This window comes from Perca fluviatilis, chromosome 20, assembly GCF_010015445.1.
Source record: "Perca fluviatilis chromosome 20, GENO_Pfluv_1.0, whole genome shotgun sequence".
NCBI lineage: Eukaryota > Metazoa > Chordata > Actinopteri > Perciformes > Percidae > Perca > Perca fluviatilis.
In genome coordinates this window covers 29,332,719-29,352,624 of record NC_053131.1, presented here as the reverse complement: position 1 = coordinate 29,352,624, position 19,906 = coordinate 29,332,719, and the positions used below count along the sequence as shown (strand labels likewise).

At 40.0% G+C, this 19,906-nt stretch overlaps 1 protein-coding gene across 2 annotated transcripts in view; it reads left to right on the top strand.

Annotated features, from left to right (window-relative positions):
• LOC120549302 (peroxidasin) overlaps nucleotides 1-19,906 on the top strand; it is a 68,516-nt gene that overhangs the window by 12,387 nt on the left and 36,223 nt on the right. The window contains exons 3-10 of one of the 2 annotated variants that reach the window (XM_039786121.1): nucleotides 810-881; nucleotides 4,036-4,107; nucleotides 7,170-7,241; nucleotides 9,320-9,391; nucleotides 10,426-10,595; nucleotides 13,827-13,944; nucleotides 14,955-15,124; nucleotides 18,802-19,074. In XM_039786121.1, coding sequence (XP_039642055.1) covers nucleotides 810-881; nucleotides 4,036-4,107; nucleotides 7,170-7,241; nucleotides 9,320-9,391; nucleotides 10,426-10,595; nucleotides 13,827-13,944; nucleotides 14,955-15,124; nucleotides 18,802-19,074 — 1,019 coding nt within the window. The remainder of the gene's footprint in view (nucleotides 1-809; nucleotides 882-4,035; nucleotides 4,108-7,169; nucleotides 7,242-9,319; nucleotides 9,392-10,425; nucleotides 10,596-13,826; nucleotides 13,945-14,954; nucleotides 15,125-18,801; nucleotides 19,075-19,906) is intronic. The other variant, XM_039786122.1, reaches the window with a different exon arrangement.

The window sequence follows — 19,906 nt, the reverse complement described above, 5'->3', positions numbered from 1 at the left end:
GTTATAAATCCATAGTTAATAAACATGAGAGTATGTGCATGGCATTGACATAGTGGTTTAGATCTCGTTTCAAAGTGAAGAAAATTCCCTTAAGGCAGGAGAAAAGCCCAGCTTTTCCTAACAGCCAGCCATGCAGACTGTTAAAGGCTTTATATCCTGAACAGCTCTTCATTGTTTCAGGCTGCAGTTCCACAGACTGAACAATAACACATCCTAATGTCTACCAGTCTTTGAACTACAGCGACATGTCCGCTGTACAGACAGAAATATTTCTGTAATGTCCGTTGAAGGGGGGAGCTTTTTGTGTTAGTTAGCCTATGACAAAGTGTCACTCTTTAGATTTTAAATCAGAAGCGTGTAGTTTACAAACTTACTGTCCATCTAGAGCTGGGCGATATGGCCAAAATCTTCTATTCCGTTATAGGTCATTCCATATCTCAATAACGATATATATATCACAAAATAGCATGTTATCTGGCAAGTCAATAAATAAATAGTCTATATAAAATAACCACATGGTAAAGCCTATTTGTGTATACTATATTAAATACTTTACAAATGAAAAGTACTATATTCTCATTTTATTCAGAACTTTAGTGCAAAATGAACATAATGTGCAAATATCACAACGTAAAGCATCGTCCAAATTACGTAAATATTGCTTGTGATTTTTTGACATTGCGATAGAAACAATATAGAAAAGTATAACTATAGACATGTTTAGATTGTTTTGACGATATATTGTGATATTGCCCAGCCCTATGTTCATCTGTAACCACAAAATAACCCCTGTTTTGTTTTCTTCACAGCCTCCTCAACAACAATCATATACGGAGGATCCCCAGAGGAGCATTTGAAGACTTGGAAAACCTTAAATATCTGTAAGTTGCCCTTATGTCAACTTTGATTTGCTTTTGAGGTCAAATAATAGATTTTGAGACGTGGCAGTATCTTTGTTCTGTCAGACTAAATAGGCAAAAGGTCACAGTTAAAGGAGTTTGCTCTTTGTTCAGTCAACAGAAGAGGAAGCATGGTGAAACATGTTTTACACTTTTGTTGCAACAAAAAACCAACAGACTTATTGACTGTTAATGTAGAAGACAGCTGATGTTGCTAGACTGCTGAGTCAGTGAAAATGCATCGACGCAGTGTACGGAAAATGCATCAATGAAAAGTCTCCCTTTGTCTGATCCTCTGTACTTATGTGTCTGGAAGTTTTGACCTGGAGGCAGAGTTGAGAACAGATTTTTAAGGCGTGGGTTGCCTCAAGGTTTTTTTGTGGGATTGCTAGTTTGCCCCCTTTGTTAGTCACTTACATTATCATCCCACTGGAACTGTCTGTGCTCACAGTTAGATATGGTCTGATTTCCCGACTTGGACCTCAGAGGACCTATGTACATGACTCTTAACATTGTGACAAAACCTGGAGATATTGAAGGGTATATTTAATTTTGTTTGGTGAGATGTTTTGTAAATTTTGAGACTTAAAATTATATTATGTATGTTGTTTCTGATTAGGCAAAGCTAGGTGCATGATGGCTGATGAAGTAAAATGTTAATATAAATATTAGCAGATTAACTACTGACACATACATGATACTGATACTACTGCTGTGTGTCTGGGGAAAAAGTAGTGTGAAATACTGTTACATCACTCCCCAGCTAATATCTTGGACAAGCACTGCACATTTGAGACAAGATCATATATATCAGCTCTGAGAGAGAGGGAAGGAATAGGGGGTGAGGTAAATGGATGTACAGGCTTTTCTTTTTTCTCTTTTCAGCTTACTGACACACAAACACACACATTCCTGGCATACATCCTCCCTCTTTGTGTTGTAATTAAATCCTGTAGCTATTTAGTACCTTAATTACAGTGCCCTGCTTAAAAGCAGAGTTGATCTAAAGCCATTGCCTAACCTTTGTGATTAGGGCACGCACGGTATCCCCCCACCCTTCTCCCTTCCCGCTGATTCAGTGTTCTGTAGCTGGGGGCTAGATTGTATCTTCCATCTCACCTCTTCACTTCCTTTGGAACCCCAGTAAAGTCCACTCCCTGTCCTCTTTCATGTCCTCCAAACCTAATGGTCTGGGCGGCTGTCTAGTCAGCGGCCTCAATCTCTCCCACGACCACCTCCATAAACAAATCAAACAGAGGTCAACACACCTCTTTGTGGGAACCGTTCACTGTTTATTTGATCTTTTCTTAATGATTCAGTTGCATAATATCATCTGTAATCCATCAGTGTATTTAAATACATTAATGTAGGTTTCCTTTGGTACATACTGCCTCTTTCCTTACTGTGTGTGTATAGTTTTTGTGAATGTTAATATAGATCATTAAATGAAGTGATCAGCAGCAGTCAGGGAAAATCCTCCTGGGTCTTAAACCAAAAACACTGAAGAAGAAAGTGAGTTTTTTTAATTGTTTCAACAACGCACATTTTCTAGTTAAAGGCAGGCTGTGCATACTGTCGACTTTTTGAGGCGTAATACCACTAAAGGTTATCTGGTCATCATCTTCCAAATCCAGTTTGCCATCTAAATCCCACATGCAAAGCTTGTGGACACACACAAAAGGCTGCAGTCTTCGGTGTTTCACATTCATTCACAGGCTCCTGCAGACGATTCTCAAACGTAAAGCAAAAAATGTAAGGTAGTTAGCCATTTACATGGTAATGCAACAATACGTCTGGATACTCCAGTGTCACTGAAGTAAACGCATTACACTTAAGCCAAGCTTTCTTTACCATCATCAGTTTGTACAGAACAGCTCTGCATGGAAATGCAATAATATAAGTTTTGGTTTGGTCATTTCCTAGTAGGTCATTTAAAACATGTAAAGTTGTTTATTTTGGTAAAAACCTTTCATCTTCCATGGTAAGAAACCTGATCGCATTTACACAGACAGGTTATAGCAGCGAGAAAGGCATGCAATGATGGAAAGAGGATGTTTATTTTTCCATACATTGCGTCACTTGTGCTGTGGGGAGATCTGTATCTCTCATCATGTGTGCAATGGTGGAAAGTGAAATAGAGAGATGGGAGATAAAAAGACAGACAGCTTAAAGCCGTTGCTTTTCTAGTATCACATTTCTTTAACATGTATGATGGAGGGAAAACGTGCACACGTCAAGTGTATTTGTCTTTCAGTGTGCTAAAATACCATGTTGATCCCGTACAGGCTGCATATTGCTTCATTCTTTTTCCAGTTCAAAGACATGGAGAAAAGATTTGACCCACAAGGAATCTGTGATGGCATTTTTATTGTTTGTACATTAATGACCGATGATGATTTTTATTTGACGCACAGACCATGTTAATAGCTATAGATTTTTTCCTGTGCTGTTCACGCATGTAATCTTTGATTTTGTAATGTTAACCTATACAATCGGATATTGGGACCTATTAACTGAATGTAATATATTCCATGAGTGACCTAGAGTATAGAGATTTTATTTTTCTGGTAAAAGTCCTAATGAGTGTTAAATTGCTTTATTGTTGCCTATATTGAATTAAATACAGTGCAATGTTTGACACATTTTACTGGAATTACAAACACCAAATACAATGATCTGTAAAATATTCCTTCACAGACTGCACTGTCCACTGTTTTGGGAATATAGTGTATGTTCAATTTCTGCTTAGTGAAGCACATCTGTGTCAAAGTAATGTAGATGAGAAACACTTGAAATGCAACAATAGGTGATGTACCTTTAGCTCAGAAATACATTCTTACCTTAAGTTGTATTTGTGCCGTGTGACTGATATTCTGTAAAACTGTTCCGAATATTTGTCTCCTCCGCCCATAGCTACAACTACTGATGTCCATGAAGCAGGGTAGTGAAGTGTATACTTCACTAAATACATGTGTCTTGTAGGAGCACAACATGCATATCATTTTTAAATGGCAACTTAACAATCGTTATTTGATCAGATCCTCTCTACGTTCTCTTATAATAACCAGGAAGAATTCAGATGATCCTGTGTGAGTGTGCGTGTGTTACTAATGTGACTGATTATCTCTCCTTTCAGCTATTTGTACAAGAATGAAATCCAATCAATTGACAGACAAGCATTTAAGGGGCTTGTCTCTCTTGAGCAACTGTAAGTGACCAACTTCCTCGTCCATCTTTTTCTTCTGCTCGACCAACTTCTCCTCTTCCTCCTCCCACCTACTGTCTGTCCGTCTGTAAAACGCCTCTACCCCCCTTTCTGAGAGATCGCTATAAACAATTCATGAAGCCTAGTAAAGTCACAAGTGATTTTTAAGATAAGTCATATCATACAGTAGTGACAGGCATGTCACAGATTTTGGTATCAATGTTTTGGAACTGTTTTTAATGCTGTATGACATGACTGTGTAGGCCTTACACAGGCGTCATGATGGCTCTGTTCATATACACTCAGCAAAAAAACACTCACTTTCAACTGCTTTTATTTTCAGCCAACTTAACGTGTAAAACTTTGTATGAACATAAAAAAATTCAACTACTAAGAAATAAACTGAACAATGTTTCACAGACATGTGACTAGCAGAAATGGAAAAATGTGTCCCTGAACAAAGGATTGTCAAAATCAAAAGTTACAGGGAAGACATCCTCCTCCCTCATGTGGTACCCTTCCTGCAGGTTCATCCTGACATGACCCTCCAGCATGATTATGCCACCAGCCATACCGCTCGTTCTGTGCGCGATTTCCTGCAAGACAGGAAAGTTAGAGTTCTGCCATGGCCAGGGAAGAGCCCAGATCTCAATCCCAGCACGTCTGGGACCTGTTGGATTGGATGGTAAGGGCGAGAACCATGCCCCCCAGAAATGTCTGGGAACTTGCAGGTGCCTTGGTGGAAGAGTGGGGTAACATCTCACAACAAGAACTGGCAAACCCGGCGCAGTCTATGAGGAGGAGATGCACTGCAGTACTTAATGCAGCTGGTGGCCACGCCAGATACTGACTGTGACTTTTGATTTTGACCATCCTTTGTTCAGGGACACATTTCTGTTAGTCACTTGTCTGTGAAACGTTGTTCAGTTTATTTCTTAGCAGTTGAATTTTTATATGTTCATACAAAGTTGTACGCATGTTAAGTTGGCTGAAAATAAAAGCAGTTGAAAGTGAGAGGACGTTTCTTTTTTTGTTGAGTATAGTTTCAATTCACAGTGACACCTTCCTCCTCCACCCCCTACATGCGCCCCTCTATCCACTTTTCCACCGCCACCATGCATGCCGTGTGTGCACCCACCCTTGTATGCCGCGCTGACCCTCTCTGACCCTTTTGCATGAGTCGCATGTGTTGTGGTCATGACAAAAGATATAAACCACCCCCATGCAAAGCTTGAAGCATTATATCTAGCCTTTTGCCACTAGTAGTGCTAGCAGTGTTGTGCTGGAGTCAGAGCTTCTGCTTTAGAGCAAAGCTTGACCTGCACTGTGTCTCTCCTGCTACTGCAGAAACTACTCTTCTGCTCCAATTTGCCGCAAGTGTTTATTTGTGAGCAACCTTCAGTGCATTATGTATGTTAAGTCTGTGTTTTACAATGAATTTGCTTCCTGTAAGTCTTGATACTCAAACTTCTGTGCTGATTTTACAACAAGCTCTGCCCCTGTTGTATCTTTATAAACATGCATGTTTGACAAGAAAAACACGTTAGCAATTTTTGACTGATGTTATAAATATGAATTGTGTTAGAAATTTGTCTGCCACTGTCCGCAGAAATGATCCCTGTAGTGTGTCATTATCAAAACCAAAATTACTGATAGGCACCTATTCTTTAGCAAATTGAGCTTTCTGTACTCTTGGAGGAGACCGTGACTTACTGGTCCACTCTGTAACCGCATTAACAGAAAACAAATCGCCAATGCACCAAGTAAAACCAATTTCATCATCAGGCCCCAGCTGATGGCAGCTGTTCTGAGTTTTGTTACAATAATAAAGGGTTTAATATGTGGGTGACAAGTTCTGAGCTAGATTGCATATACTAATAGTTCTTCTACATCCCCGCTGGGCAACAGAAGCCTGAAGTCATATGCTTCTTTGGGAGGAATAAACAGTTCCAAAGACCTATGCACTTACAGTACATTCATATATGACCCACCACCACTCATATGATGATGTTTTATCAGCATGCCAGTGGGAGCATAGGAGGATCACACAGGAACACAGCAACATGATCACAACAACATGAATGCAAACTAGTCTAGTCCTCTATAATACAGTTAAGACCACAACTGATTGATTCCATGTCATCTCTTTCTAAACTTGTAACCGCTATTTTGGATCATTAATAGTTTTGAAAGTGTAACGATATACCTGGTGTGGGACGCAGATTCATCCTAGAGGGGAATTAAATGAATTTACTGCTGTCTTCGTTAAACCTTCCGTCTTTCGCTTGTCTGGACTATGTTGAGTTTTTTTGTTCTGGCTCCTCTAACACATATTCTAGGCAACACCAAAAGACATAATGTTGGATGTCCAGTAAAGCTTGTAAAAGTACAGCAAAGAATCAACAGTTGAGGTGTACTTACAGACAAAACTAAAATAGATTTTCTTGTGCGGAAGACATCTAGAGGAATATTGCCTTTGATTTTACATTCTATGCTGCTTTAGTCTTTCTGTGGCTGTCGGTTTTGCTGCTGCAGTAGCTTGGGCTGTTGCTTTCCCTGTCTAAACAAGCAGATACCCAACTGAATCAGTTGGGTACCATTCAGCCATCATTTGGATTTAATTTCACTAACCTTTTATTTGTTAGCATATGGTTTGATTTATGTTTTCTCAGCTCAAAGGCTTTTGGGAGTGTACATTATCTTTGCATTCCACAAGATAATCATTTTACTTGCTTTTTACCTGTGGGAAATCTCATTTAAAACTCAGTTTGTAGCCATAGATTTTCAGACCCTCTATATCAAATATCTAAGATGAATTCCTGATGTGCGAATCCCTCCAGTTTGTCTGCATTCATCTAGAGCTAGATATCGCCTTTTCTGTAACTGTTAGTTCAGTAATTTGAAGTGGCAGGGATGGACAGGTGAACAGGGATGACTAGGAAACACTTCAGTGTTCTCATTTACCCACCTCTTAGGAATTACTAGGACAGTGAAATTATATTTAGTCAGACAGGGAGCCCTAATCCAGTTTTACTGTGCTTTGTCTACACTTTGTTATTCTCCAGGTACCTGCACTTCAACAACATTGAGTCTTTGGAACCAGAATCATTCACTCACCTACCAAAGCTGGAACGACTGTAAGTTCATCCTGTCTGACCTTTCGCCAAAGATTCTAAAAATGTACACAGTTAACACACAATCCTTAAAAAACGTTCTCAGGAGGAAAAAGCACATTCCAATTTAAATGCTCACATAAATGGATTAATAAATCCAAAAGCGCAACTGGATTCACTTGGGCACTTGGAATGAAATAAAGTGTCAACTCACCCCGGTCCAGACTTTGCTTAGCAGGACAATGGAGTGACCTACTGAAGCAAGATGTCAGCTGCAGTATGAAATCAGTACAGCCAAATGCCTCCTTACAACTCCTTTTTTAGTGAAGAGATTGGTTTGTCGTCCCTTCCAACAATAATAAAGTAATGATAGCAGATTCTAGGAGTTGATCCCTGACTTATATCGAGTTCCTATGGGGCTAATTGTATTTGTCCTGTAAGAGCTGTAAGATAATGCATGTGTTCTTTTCCCTCTGTTTATTTGTTAAACCAACAACTCTAGTTCAATTGTTTAGCAGACCAGGAAATTTATCGGGTTTGCATTTTTTGCTAATTCTACTGATCCGAAATTTACTCACATTGAGACTGTCGGTCAGAGAAAAAGAAACTAGGGGAACTGAATGAGATCACAACACAAAGTCCTGGACTGAGGATTGAGAACACATCTTGGCCTCATTAAACACAGAGCTGAGCTAGTTGCAACCACAGATAGAAATGTCACTCTGAACATGGTGTTGATCTTAGATCACTGATTATATACTGTAGTGGTGCACGATTCAGAAAACGTCACGATTCGATTCAATATTGATTTTTAGGCTCAAGATTCGATTCAAAAACGATTTTTGATTAAAAAAGTAACCATACAATAAGTAGACATACAATAAAAAAAAAAAATTACGTTTCTTTTTTTTAAAATATGAATCGATTTTTGGAATTCTATGAATCGATTTTGAATCGGTAGACATACAAATGTGAATCGATTTATTTTTTATTTTTTTTATTTTTTTTTTTTGCACACCCCTAATATACGGTAATATGTACGGTATCGTAATATTGTAACCGGTTATTCCAACTCTTTGGGATAGTTGTAATTTAACTTCAATTAACATTATTTACTACAAAATCTGTATAAGGTTATCTTAATGTGACAACTTCATATTCAATTTAATAGTGATATTAATATTGTTGTTCCTGACCACTAGAATACATAACCAGATGGATTAAATTGTTTTAATAATGTCTCAGTTAACATGTTTTTTATCCTCTGTTAATAATCAATCAGCTATGTTTGTAAATTAATTAAAGCTGTGGTTCTCTTGCACACAGACAGCCATAATGTTTTATATGTAGCCTCCAAGAGCTCATGATATGAACCTTCTTGACAATGTGCAGATGTGAGGATGCATCTGCTTCTAAAACTCTCCACCAGATGTCTAAGGGTTGAAGAAAGTCCTGTTAAATTCCTGTTTCATTGTCCCTGTTTATGGGCCAGAGGCTGCCCAGCATATCCATACTTCCAAGTCACTGGAGAGGGAAAGATGTAGTAGAGACACCTGCAAAACATGGGAGAAAGGGGAGGGAAGGAATTCCCAGATGCACACTCTTGTTGGCTTTTTGGGGAATATCTCCATGGTAGCAGTCACTTTGGCAAAGTGACCAGCGAGCATATCTGTAGATCAGTTCCTACAGATTGTGGTAGAAGATGAAGAACTGCATCTAGATTATCTTGATTTAGTCATTTTAAGAATGAATAGTTTTGGGGGATTTTGTTGGGGCGGAGCCTTGCATAAAAGGAAACTGTTTTGATGTCTGCTTTTAGCTAAGGAATACGAGTCTCCGGGGTCATCGAGTTGAGTTGTCCCAGCATGTCTGGGAAGATGAGCATGTTTTTTTTCCTATTTGGAAAATGAAATATGTTAACAAAAGGCACATCTTTAACATCTTTTCCACTATTATTAGTTTGGTAAATTCATAAAAAAACTTTTTTATGAAAACTGATTAATAATATAAAAATAATAAAACCATTGATGGACATAAATGTACTCTTGCAAATCAGCTATATAGAGTGATAAATCATTTCAGTTTTTCTCTCTCTCACTCAGGTTTTTGCACAACAACAGAATCACTCAGCTAGTCCCGGGAACCTTCTCTCATCTTCAGGCCATGAAGCGATTGTAAGTGGAAAAGTCCCTAACAACCAATGAAACAGCTGTTTCACTAGAATGCATGTCTCTATCAATTTATGTAGCTTACTCCCATGATACCTAGTATCAAGTGGGGCCTGTTGTCAGTTACATGCCATGTAGCCACAGTACACTGTTCTCACGCTTCTTTGGCTGCAAGGTTGTTTCTATCACATGGCTCACAGCCCAGTCCTCCCCATAGTTTTGCTATTCTCTGTTTGACTCTGCTGCAGAGGAGATTTGAAGGGACTGTAGCGTGGGATATGATGAGGAAAGCAAATAAAATGAAATCCATCTTGCACAAAGGATGCTAATTGTCTCTGAAATATGAGAATGTGGGTTCTTACAACATGAGGACAACTATCTCTAATACAGCTTCAAACTCCAGCCTCCTCCAGCCAACAGACGGTGAAACACAATCAACAGTTTGGCCTCATCCCATTGCTTTCTCCCCTCTTTTCTCTGCCATGATTGACCATCTAAGTATTTGTAGCATCCCAGGCCAGTGCTTTAAAAGAGATACTAAGAGAAACTGCAGTAGACTCGCATTGACTCTGATCATGGCATTTAGTGTTGGAGGATATATAAATGATCACGTAGACCCTGAAAGCACAAGTGTGACTAAACATAATTTTTGTTCATAACACACTTTATCAAATGAAGCTTCACAAATGTAAACCTTGCCAGTAAAATTTTCTGAAAACCATGTCATGGATAATGGACACATTGTGGTAGAACTAGAAGCTGGATGAGTTACCAGAAGAGGAGGCCAAGCAGAGAGAGTTTCCCACGGCACGAGGAGAGTTTCTTCCAATATGGCCCTGCTGAGCCCCACTGTTTGGCCTGTACTGGGCCTGGCTATGCCAGATCAGGTTTAGTTCATAAACTGCCAGAGAGGATTTACACTGCTGCATGCACAACTCCACAGCTACATGTCATATACAGTATGCTTTATGGATGGACTACATGCCCATTTCTCACTTGCTATGTGTATATGTGTCTGTGCATGTTGTCTGTATGTTCAGGCGACTGGATTCCAATACATTAAACTGTGACTGTGAGCTGCTGTGGCTGGCTGACCTGCTGAAGCAGTATGCTGAGTCGGGCAATGCCCAGGCTGCTGCTACCTGTGACTACCCCAGCCGCCTGCAGGGCAGATCGGTGGCAACACTCACCGCTGAGGAGCTCAACTGTGGTATGGAAAAAATAACCTAACTTCCCACTGAGCATGACAATACCGGAATATCATGACATTTTCGTTGGCACATTTGACACTGGGACAGTCATATTATAGTGTATGCTGTATTGGAAATTAGACCGATTATCGCTGTGGAACTTTAATGTGCTGCAACATTAATGGAAAGCACTCTGACTTGGTTATTGAACATCTGCTCATTGAAATTTCGTTTTTAATTGGGACAACTTTTAAAATTGAAAGGAACACACATCTGGGCAAGCGTACATGAAGCCATACACACATGGTTGCATAGCAGCATGCATGTGGTTTCCATGTTCCTATTTCTATACACACACTCGTTTCTCTTTACTTAGTTGATTGGTTCTTGCCATAATATGAATTCTAACAGTTGTCCAATAGGGCTGTCGGCTGTGTATCAACCTAACTTCTGCACAACACAACTGATGGTCCCAACCCCATTAATAAGGGAAAAAATTCCACTAATTAACCCTGTCAAGGCACACCTGTGAAGTGAAAACCATTTCAGGTGACTACCTCATGAAGCTCATTGAGAGAACACCAAGGGTTTGCAGCGCTATCAAAAAAGCAAAGGGTGGCTACTTTGAAGAATCTAAAATATAAGACATGTTTTCAGTTCTTTCACACTTTTTTGTTAAGTACATAATTCCACATGTGTTCATTCATAGTTTTGATGCCTTCAGTGAGAATCTACAATGTAAATAGTCATGAAAATAAAACTCATTGAATGAGGTGTGTCCAAACTTTTGGCATGTATGTACACACACATACACACATACATACATACATACATACATATATATTTTATATATATATATATATATATATATATATATATATATATATATATAATGATTTAATACGCAGTGTGGAAAGGCAATTCCAAATAATTCCAGAATTTCAGTTAGTATGATCTGATTGCTGAGCTACTATCCGTAACCAGCTAGCTTGAATATTATCATGATTCTTGATGATTGAAATCCTTAGGTCTTGTACTTGTTGGGTCTGAATGTTGGAATTAGCGGAGAAGTGAATCATCAACCTATACAGACCTGAGACTACCACTATCTGAGGCCAAAGACCTGAATTGTTTGTCACTCTCATAATTATGGTATCTTAATTGAGCAACGTCCGTTAATGTTCAATTTGTATCTCCCTCTAAGGTCATCAAGTGATAAAATCTCACATTCTATGATTTGTGAGATTTGTGCTGCTGCCAGACATACAGTAGTTTGACAGAAGGTGTCCTGCAGCTTAATAGGCTGTATTATGCCATGGTGGGCGGGATACTAAGTTAAATAATAACTAATTAAATGATACAGAATATTTATCTGCTCCCAGACCCCCTATATCTCTTGGCAATTATTTATTTATTTTATTATGTTCTTTGTCTAAATCAAATGTACTCTAAAGACGTATGGGGGGAAAAAAAAAATAACATGCTACACAAAGACAGAATAATGACAACCCACAGCAATGCAGATTAGCAATTACTTTTAATAAGATGAATAATATGATTATATGTTTAACAGATAGATTTTGGGTGGAGTGTCACTTGCAGGCCAAAGGGAAGTATGCTTAAGAACAGGTTTAAGTTTAAATGCATCTCTATTTATTAGTATGTGCCTGTTTGCTGCACCAATTGTCTGTTGAACCAAGCCTCGAGTGAGTCTGTCTAGTCTCTAAAAATGGTGCTGGCTGGGTGAAGAGTCTGAACCGAGTCATCATGTCTTGGCAGATATCCAGACACCGTTAAGACAAATAAAAGAGTACCCTCTCTGGCCATATTTATTAAGCGACCACATGGAGTTTGTGTAGATGGTCAACCAGAATACCACTTGCCGAACCCTTTATCTGTGTTGGCCACATAGTGTTCCAATAAAAGTACAGGTGGAAATTAGCAATTGTTGCTAAAACCTGGCCCAAGACATATTCTCTTGTATTATAAGTTTAATGTTTATTTGTGCATTGTCCCTGTTTAAAATAAATCAATTTCTGTTCCCATTCCATTCCAACACTGCAAGTAGAAAAGAAAGTCCACATTTTACTATAAGTCTGTATGGCAGATTTTCAGTTGGTTCCTGTAACAGGCGGTTTAAGCTCCTGCAGTAAATCCAACTGTTTTAGCTCTGTTTCCTCCAGCTCCCACTGAATACGGTAGTCTGAACCAGGCAGGCAGGTTAGCTGGCAACTGACTGTAACCCAACCACATTTAAATCTCAGCAGCTAATTTGATTGCACCAACTTGCCCATTCTTGCTAAATGTTACCCCCTCCACTTCATCTGTCTACATAGCAAGTCAGCAGAGTAAGAATGTCTGCTTGATGGAACATGATGGAAGCCATTCCACACCTCCCTCCCTCCCTCCCTCCCTCCCTCCCTACTTGTTCTCCCTCTTCCCCCTGTAAATGAGGTGGAACAATGCATGGCGGGTTGAGCAGCTGTCAAAACAGCCATCCTTCTTGAGATGAAGTGCCACCTCCCTGCACAAGTGGTATCTGATGAGCCAGGCTTGCCTCCTCATTAGACCACAATGGAGGCCGGTTACCACAAACCGGATTTCCAACTGCAATTACAACCCCCAGTGTTAATGTGGAGCAATTTAGTGGTAAGAGGAGAGATGGGTTGATATTCTTTGTCTGAATTTCAGAAGCTTCTTATGAGTTTAGGTTTGGTTTACCTGCTGCTGTACACAGATATAGCCCCATCCCATGGATTGTTTCTATTTTAGCAGATTAGAGAGAACCGCTTGAAAGAGTGTCTGTTCTGAAATGTGTCTGCCATATGTACAGTGAGTGTGTGGAGCAGTGGCCACAGAGAGAGCATGTTCTGCATGTTGACTGGTGAGTGTGGGAGCCTTATGTTCTATTGGGGTAGAAGTTAATGTAATGTGTGTAAGATATTTTATAGGAACAATATGTGGCTAACACAGATAAAGGGTTCGGCAGGTGGTATTGTGGTTGACCACCTACACAAACTCAATGTGGTCACTGAGTAAATATGGCCAGAGAGGGTAGTCTTATTTGTCTTAACTGTCTCTGGATATCTGCCAAGACATGATGACCAGGTTCAGACTCTTCACCCATTGGAGAGACTAGACAGATTCACTTGAGGCTTGGTTCAACCGACGATTGGCGCAGCCAATCGGTACATACAAATAAATAGACATGCATTTAAACCTGTGTGTAATTATGCGTCCTTTTCCTCCAGAGGTACCCAGGATCACCTCAGAGCCCCAGGATGTCGATGTTACATCAGGGAACACTGTCTACTTCACCTGTAGGGCTGAAGGCAACCCCAAACCACAGATCATCTGGCTCAGGAACAAGTAAGACACGTAATGTTATAGCCATGCTAAGTAACCCAATACTTTACTAGTTCCAGTATGAAGCCTTTCTCTATAATGCATAATAAACACAGTTATAAAATATATATATATATATATATATATATATATATATATATATATATATATATATATATTTTACAAATTGTTCCTCTTGCATAGATTTAAAAAAAGTTTTTCACTTAAAGTAAACGATGACCATTTATAGTGACTTATCACATTATAATGTCTTATAGCAGTGATTTATTACGCTTTATAAAATGATTTATTATGTATTAAATTATGAATATTATAATACACTATAATCCTGGAAAAAATATGGTAGTCGGTGCTTATAACTATACTTATACATCACTTATATTCATTTATAGCAATATATTTCTTTCTGTTTTTATAAATGTTTTATGTATGTGCACCTTGATCACCCGAATTTCCCTTTTTTGGGATAATAAAGTTTACCTTGACCTTGATTATTAACTCATCATAAATGTGTTTTATAATGCATTATAGACACAAAGTAACCAGCAATTATAGAGTATTATAATATTTGACCTTATAAGTCATTATAAAAATGCTTTATAATGTGTTATGATTATAGTTATAAAGTGCTTATAACTATACTTATAGAGCATTATAAGTAGATTATAACACATTATAACTGTGTTTATAATGCATTATAGAGACAGGCTTAATAGAAAGTGCTACCGAAAGGTTGATTTGATGTTTGTGTTTAGGTCCCATCACATTTAAAATAAATGAACAAAAGTCACCAAGTTCTGACATTGCCATGTGAAGTCACTTCAATTCAATTTTATTTATAGTATCAAATCATAACGAGTTATCTTGAGACACTTTACAGATAGAGTAGGTCTAGACCGCACTCTATAATTTACAAAGCCCCAACAATTCCAGTAATTCCCTGAATAGGCTGTATACATATACTGATTTAGGTTTAATTGGTTGTGATGTGTATCTCTGTGCACTCCTGACAGCAATGCTCTGAACATGCGTGATGACAGTCGTCTGAACCTGCTGGAAGACGGGACGCTAATGATTCAGGACACCAGGGAGACAGACCAGGGAGTCTACCAATGCATGGCCAAAAACGTCGCTGGGGAGGTCAAGACTTCACAGGTCACGCTGCGATATTTTGGAGCCCCCTGTAAGTGGCTGTTTTTAATCTCAACCTCTGCTTATCGCAGGCAACCTGTTAACTACTAAAGATGCAGGGCCCTATTTTAACGATCTGAAACGCAAGTATCAAACGTGAATAAAACGTGATAAATGACTCTTGCGCCCAACGCAAATCTAAAATGGGTTGGTCTGAAGTAGCTAGGTGTGGTTTGGGCGTAACGTGCAATAAACCAATCAGAGCGTCATCTCACATTCCCTTTAAGAGCAGACACGCTTGTTCCATGGCGGATTGCTATTATGACGGCGGATTTGCCTGGCGCACGCGATGTTGCTGCGGCCTCTCGGGCTCCAAGTCTGGAGAGGATTGCTGCAGCCATGGAGCGTGAGCCTCCAAACACACCACCTGCTCCTGTTGTGCCCCTTCCTCCTCCCCCCACTCCATCTCCGTCCACCCACTCCACCAGGAACGCATCGCGCATTGCCACTCCCGGACCAGATCCCGCCGGAGTGTCCAATCCCGCCATAGTTCAACATCACGTCTCCTTAAAGTGATGGTTCGGAGTAATTTCACCCTAGGGTCCTTTGCACCATGACCTCGAGCCAAACACCCCCCCCAGAAGCTTTTTTCACCTGGGTCTAGAGTAGCGTTATCAGCTGAATAGCTTAGCGCAGGGGCTAATGGACCCACGTTTGTATCTCGTAAATGACCCCACTAATAATGCCCGAAATGATACCAAACGTCTACACTAGTACAAATAGTTTATGCACTCATAAAACGATGGATTGGAAAGTTTGTAAGTACGCCAGAAGTTTATGTAAATAACACTTGCCTGCTGGCTTCTGCTCTCTGCTGTTGTTGTTGTTGCTGCTGTAAGACGAGTGCTTAAGGGCCGTCTACAAATTACAACACCGAAAAGAGATGCAACAAAAATATTTTTTAATTTGACTTTTTTTTTTTAAGTAAGTGCTATCAGGAGACAAGTAATAATTGAGGTAAGTTTGGAGACATTACCTTATTTAATCATTAAATAAATATTTTTGTTGTATCTCTTTTCGGTGTAGTAATTTGTAGACTGCCCTAAGCACTTGTCTAACTGCAGGTAGCAGCAGCAACAGAGAGCAGGCAAGTGTTCATAAACTTCTGGTGTACTTACAAACTTTCCAATCCATCGTTTTATGAGTGCATAACCTATTTGTACTACTGTAGAAGTTTGGTATCATTTCGGGCATTATTAGTGGGGTCATTTACGAGATACAAACGTGGGTCCATTAGCCACTGCACTAAGCTATTCAGCTGATAATGCTACTCTACCTAACTCTCCCAATGTTAGACCCAGGTGAAAAAAGGTGCTTCTGGGGGGGGTGTTTGGCTCGAGATCATGGTGCAAAGGACCCTAGAGTGAAATTACTCCGAACCATCACTTTAAGTCCTCTAATATTTCCTCATTTATGTCATCAACACATCCATGATTCATGGAAATGTTGTGTAAAACACAACAAGCCACAAAGAATGCTGCGACTTTTTGAGGACTGTACTGTAAGTGCCTCCTGACCTATCCAAACACCTGAAGCGCATTTTCAGTAATATTATTCCTTGTAATTATGTATGGTTTGCAAAAATGGCAACTGCTGCGTCCGTGTAGATGAGAGAAGCAAAGTGTATTTCCCGTTGGCCAAGAATGCGCCCCTAAAATAGCATCTGAATAACGAGCCACTGACTTTAGACCAGGTTTTTCCTGGTCTGTGGTGGAATTGTTTTCTGAAACTGCAAAATAGCACCAGGGAACGTTTGCGCCTGAACACGCCTCCTCTTTTTGCTGAACCGCCCCCGGGAGCGCAAATACATTCCCTAATTTACTGACGTGCGTCTGTGGAGGGAAAAGTCCGCTGTGCGTCGGGTGCAAAATAGGAATGATACGTGCGTCGGTGTACAAAGCCAATTGTGTTGAGTGCAAGATAGGCCCGCAGTGTGCAATATTTCATGCAGAAATCTGTCATATCGATGTCCAGGATAATACATCGCAGATTGACCCGGAAAATCCAGAGGTCGGGCACTCTCTGGCGAAAGGTGAACCTCAAAGAAAAAAAAACATTCTTTCACCTTTTGGACTCAGCCAACATGGGGTGAACGCTCTTACTGGGTGAGCTAGAGGCCACCCCCACCATCTCCACTCTTACCTCCACTCAGACAGAATTTGTCCAATCCTATTTTAATCTGCACTTGTTACCTTAATGTATTTATGTTTTGTTGGGATTGGAAAAGACTGGTGACATTTACAGTTTGAAGAACATGATGAGGCTTCCTAAATGAGTTCCCCTGGTTTACCTTGATGTCATTGTGCGTTCTACGGTACAACTAGTGGTTTACCATGTGCATGAGATCACGTATATGCATAGAAACATGATATGACCAAGGTGTCTGCACTGTGAGTAGCACATCGGTTACCCTCAGAGTTCAGCAGGTCGTATAACTGGGATGTGTCAATGAGCTGTGAGCAAAGCCCGCTGCCTTTCATGTAAAACTTTCCTCCGTCTCTCTCACACACACACACACACACACACACACACACACACACACACACACACACACACACACACACACACACACACACACTTACATTTTTTCCTTTATCTCTGTTGCTCTTTCTCTAGCTTCTGACTGCCTGACATACATACACACTTAAATAGTACTCACACATCAATCAGTCATAGTGCCAATACCTGTCGCTGTGGGAGATTTACACGGCTTTTTCAAGATGACCCAAGGGTCATTCTTGAGGTGACGGATGGCCCTAGTGACGACCCCTTGTTAATGAAAAGTTTCTGAGAGCAGATGTTTTGCATGTCCTGTCTCTGTGTGATTGTAAACACCAGGCCTCTCACTGGTAAATATTTCCTCTGACTCCACTGTAATCACTGGCCAAATATGGACAGGACTCTACCTTATTTTGCAATACACGTAGGAAGTTGTTTTAACCACAGAGTGGCTTTATTGCCAGAAATATACAAAAATCATCTTTGTGCATGTAATGCCCTTTCTGGTGCATGTTTCTCAATAGCTTTCTTTTTAACATTATGCCAACTTTTATTTAGGTCATCACTAGTTTCCTAATAACCTGAGGCTACAACTAGCTACAAGTCTTACAACGCATATCACATGACCATTCACATACTGGCTGTGCGCATTCAGGTGTAAACAGGAAGCAGATGTTAAATGTTACTCTGCAGTTGAAAATCGTGGCTGTATAAGTTGAAAGTACAGAAAATACTTTGGAGAAAGAACAAAAGTGGCAAAAAGTTAGACCAGGGATTTATTTGCTTGGACCAATCACAAGGTGGAACTGTTACTGAAAAGGTATGTAAACCTACCTAACCGATGAGACTGACTGACATGTGTTGTTGTTTCCAAAGGTCTCTGTTTCTGCGCGTCCAGACTCGAATGCAACCCCAGAGTTTTCAAACTTAAACGTGGTCAGCAGTGTTTCCAAATGCCTCTGCTTTAGGGGCTTGGATACGCCGTAGTAGTGTGGACGCGAGGCGTAAATGTTGCAAAAGATCGTTGTTTTTAATCGCAAATAGATTAGTGTGGATGTAGCCTCAATTATCTCAAACCAGAGACCCAGATGAAAAATGTTATCACCTCTGACCTAATTAATCTAACCCCATTCTCACATTCTCCCCTCCCCCGTCCCCCTGCTCCTCTAGCACGGCCAAGTTTTGTGATCCAGCCCCAGAACACTGAGGTGCTGGTGGGAGAGAGTGTGACCCTGGAGTGTAGTGCCACAGGCCAACCGCAGCCCCGGGTCTCTTGGACAAAGGGCGATCGGACACCCCTGCCCAGCGACACTCGCATCAACATCACCCCCTCCGGAGGGCTTTATATCCAGAACGTGGACCAGGCTGATGGGGGACAGTATACCTGTTTTGCCTCCAATAATGTTGATACCATACACGCTACAGCGTATATCATTGTACAAGGTAGGAATCAGAATTATTTTTTCTCTGTTAGGTAAACCGACTTAGGCATTGGATTTATTAATAAATAAGACAGATTTCATCTGAATTGCTTTTGGGTGATTTTCTCATCCTAAAAATGTGTTCGCATTCCTTGAAAGCACTGCTGTTAAAAAAATTTAATCTTGTCATTGCTTGTAATAGCTTCCTGCATTTTCGATCGTGCATCTCGCGTTTTCAGCGTGGTGTCTTTACTGTCCTTCAAATGTTTTAGCACACTGTAACTGGGGACTCATTAGAAGCCATTTGAAGTCTAAATGGATTTATTAATTTAACAATGCATTTCACAGATTAGAATCTGATACACAATTAGGCAACAAATGATTTTACTGCTATTATCCTGATTCTTTTTAAACATCAGGACCTGTAATCTCACATGAGCTCATCCAATACAAAGTTAATTTAATAAAAACAAGACTTACTGCTCAGCCGGCACTGTCTCACCTCACTGGAAGGAGAGTCTCCATGCCACACAAATTAAATACAATTATTCTTGCAACTCTTAAGGGCACTTGTTCCAGATCTTGCAGATGTCAGTTCCCAAGTGTCTAAATGGGTCTCAATCATTTTGAGATTTGATATCGACAAAATTAATCTTTATATTGCTCACATTACCAATTATGTTTTCTCTAACTGACTTATCCCCTGGACGTTCTATAGCTTCAGCTGTAATTGTTGGGAATTTGAGGTCTAATAACTCCATAATGTGTCCTCAGTCTGTCATGGTAAGGTAACTTTATTTATACCCGAAGGTAGATTTGGCTTACAGTGGGAAGTTGGGTGCGTCAGCGTCATT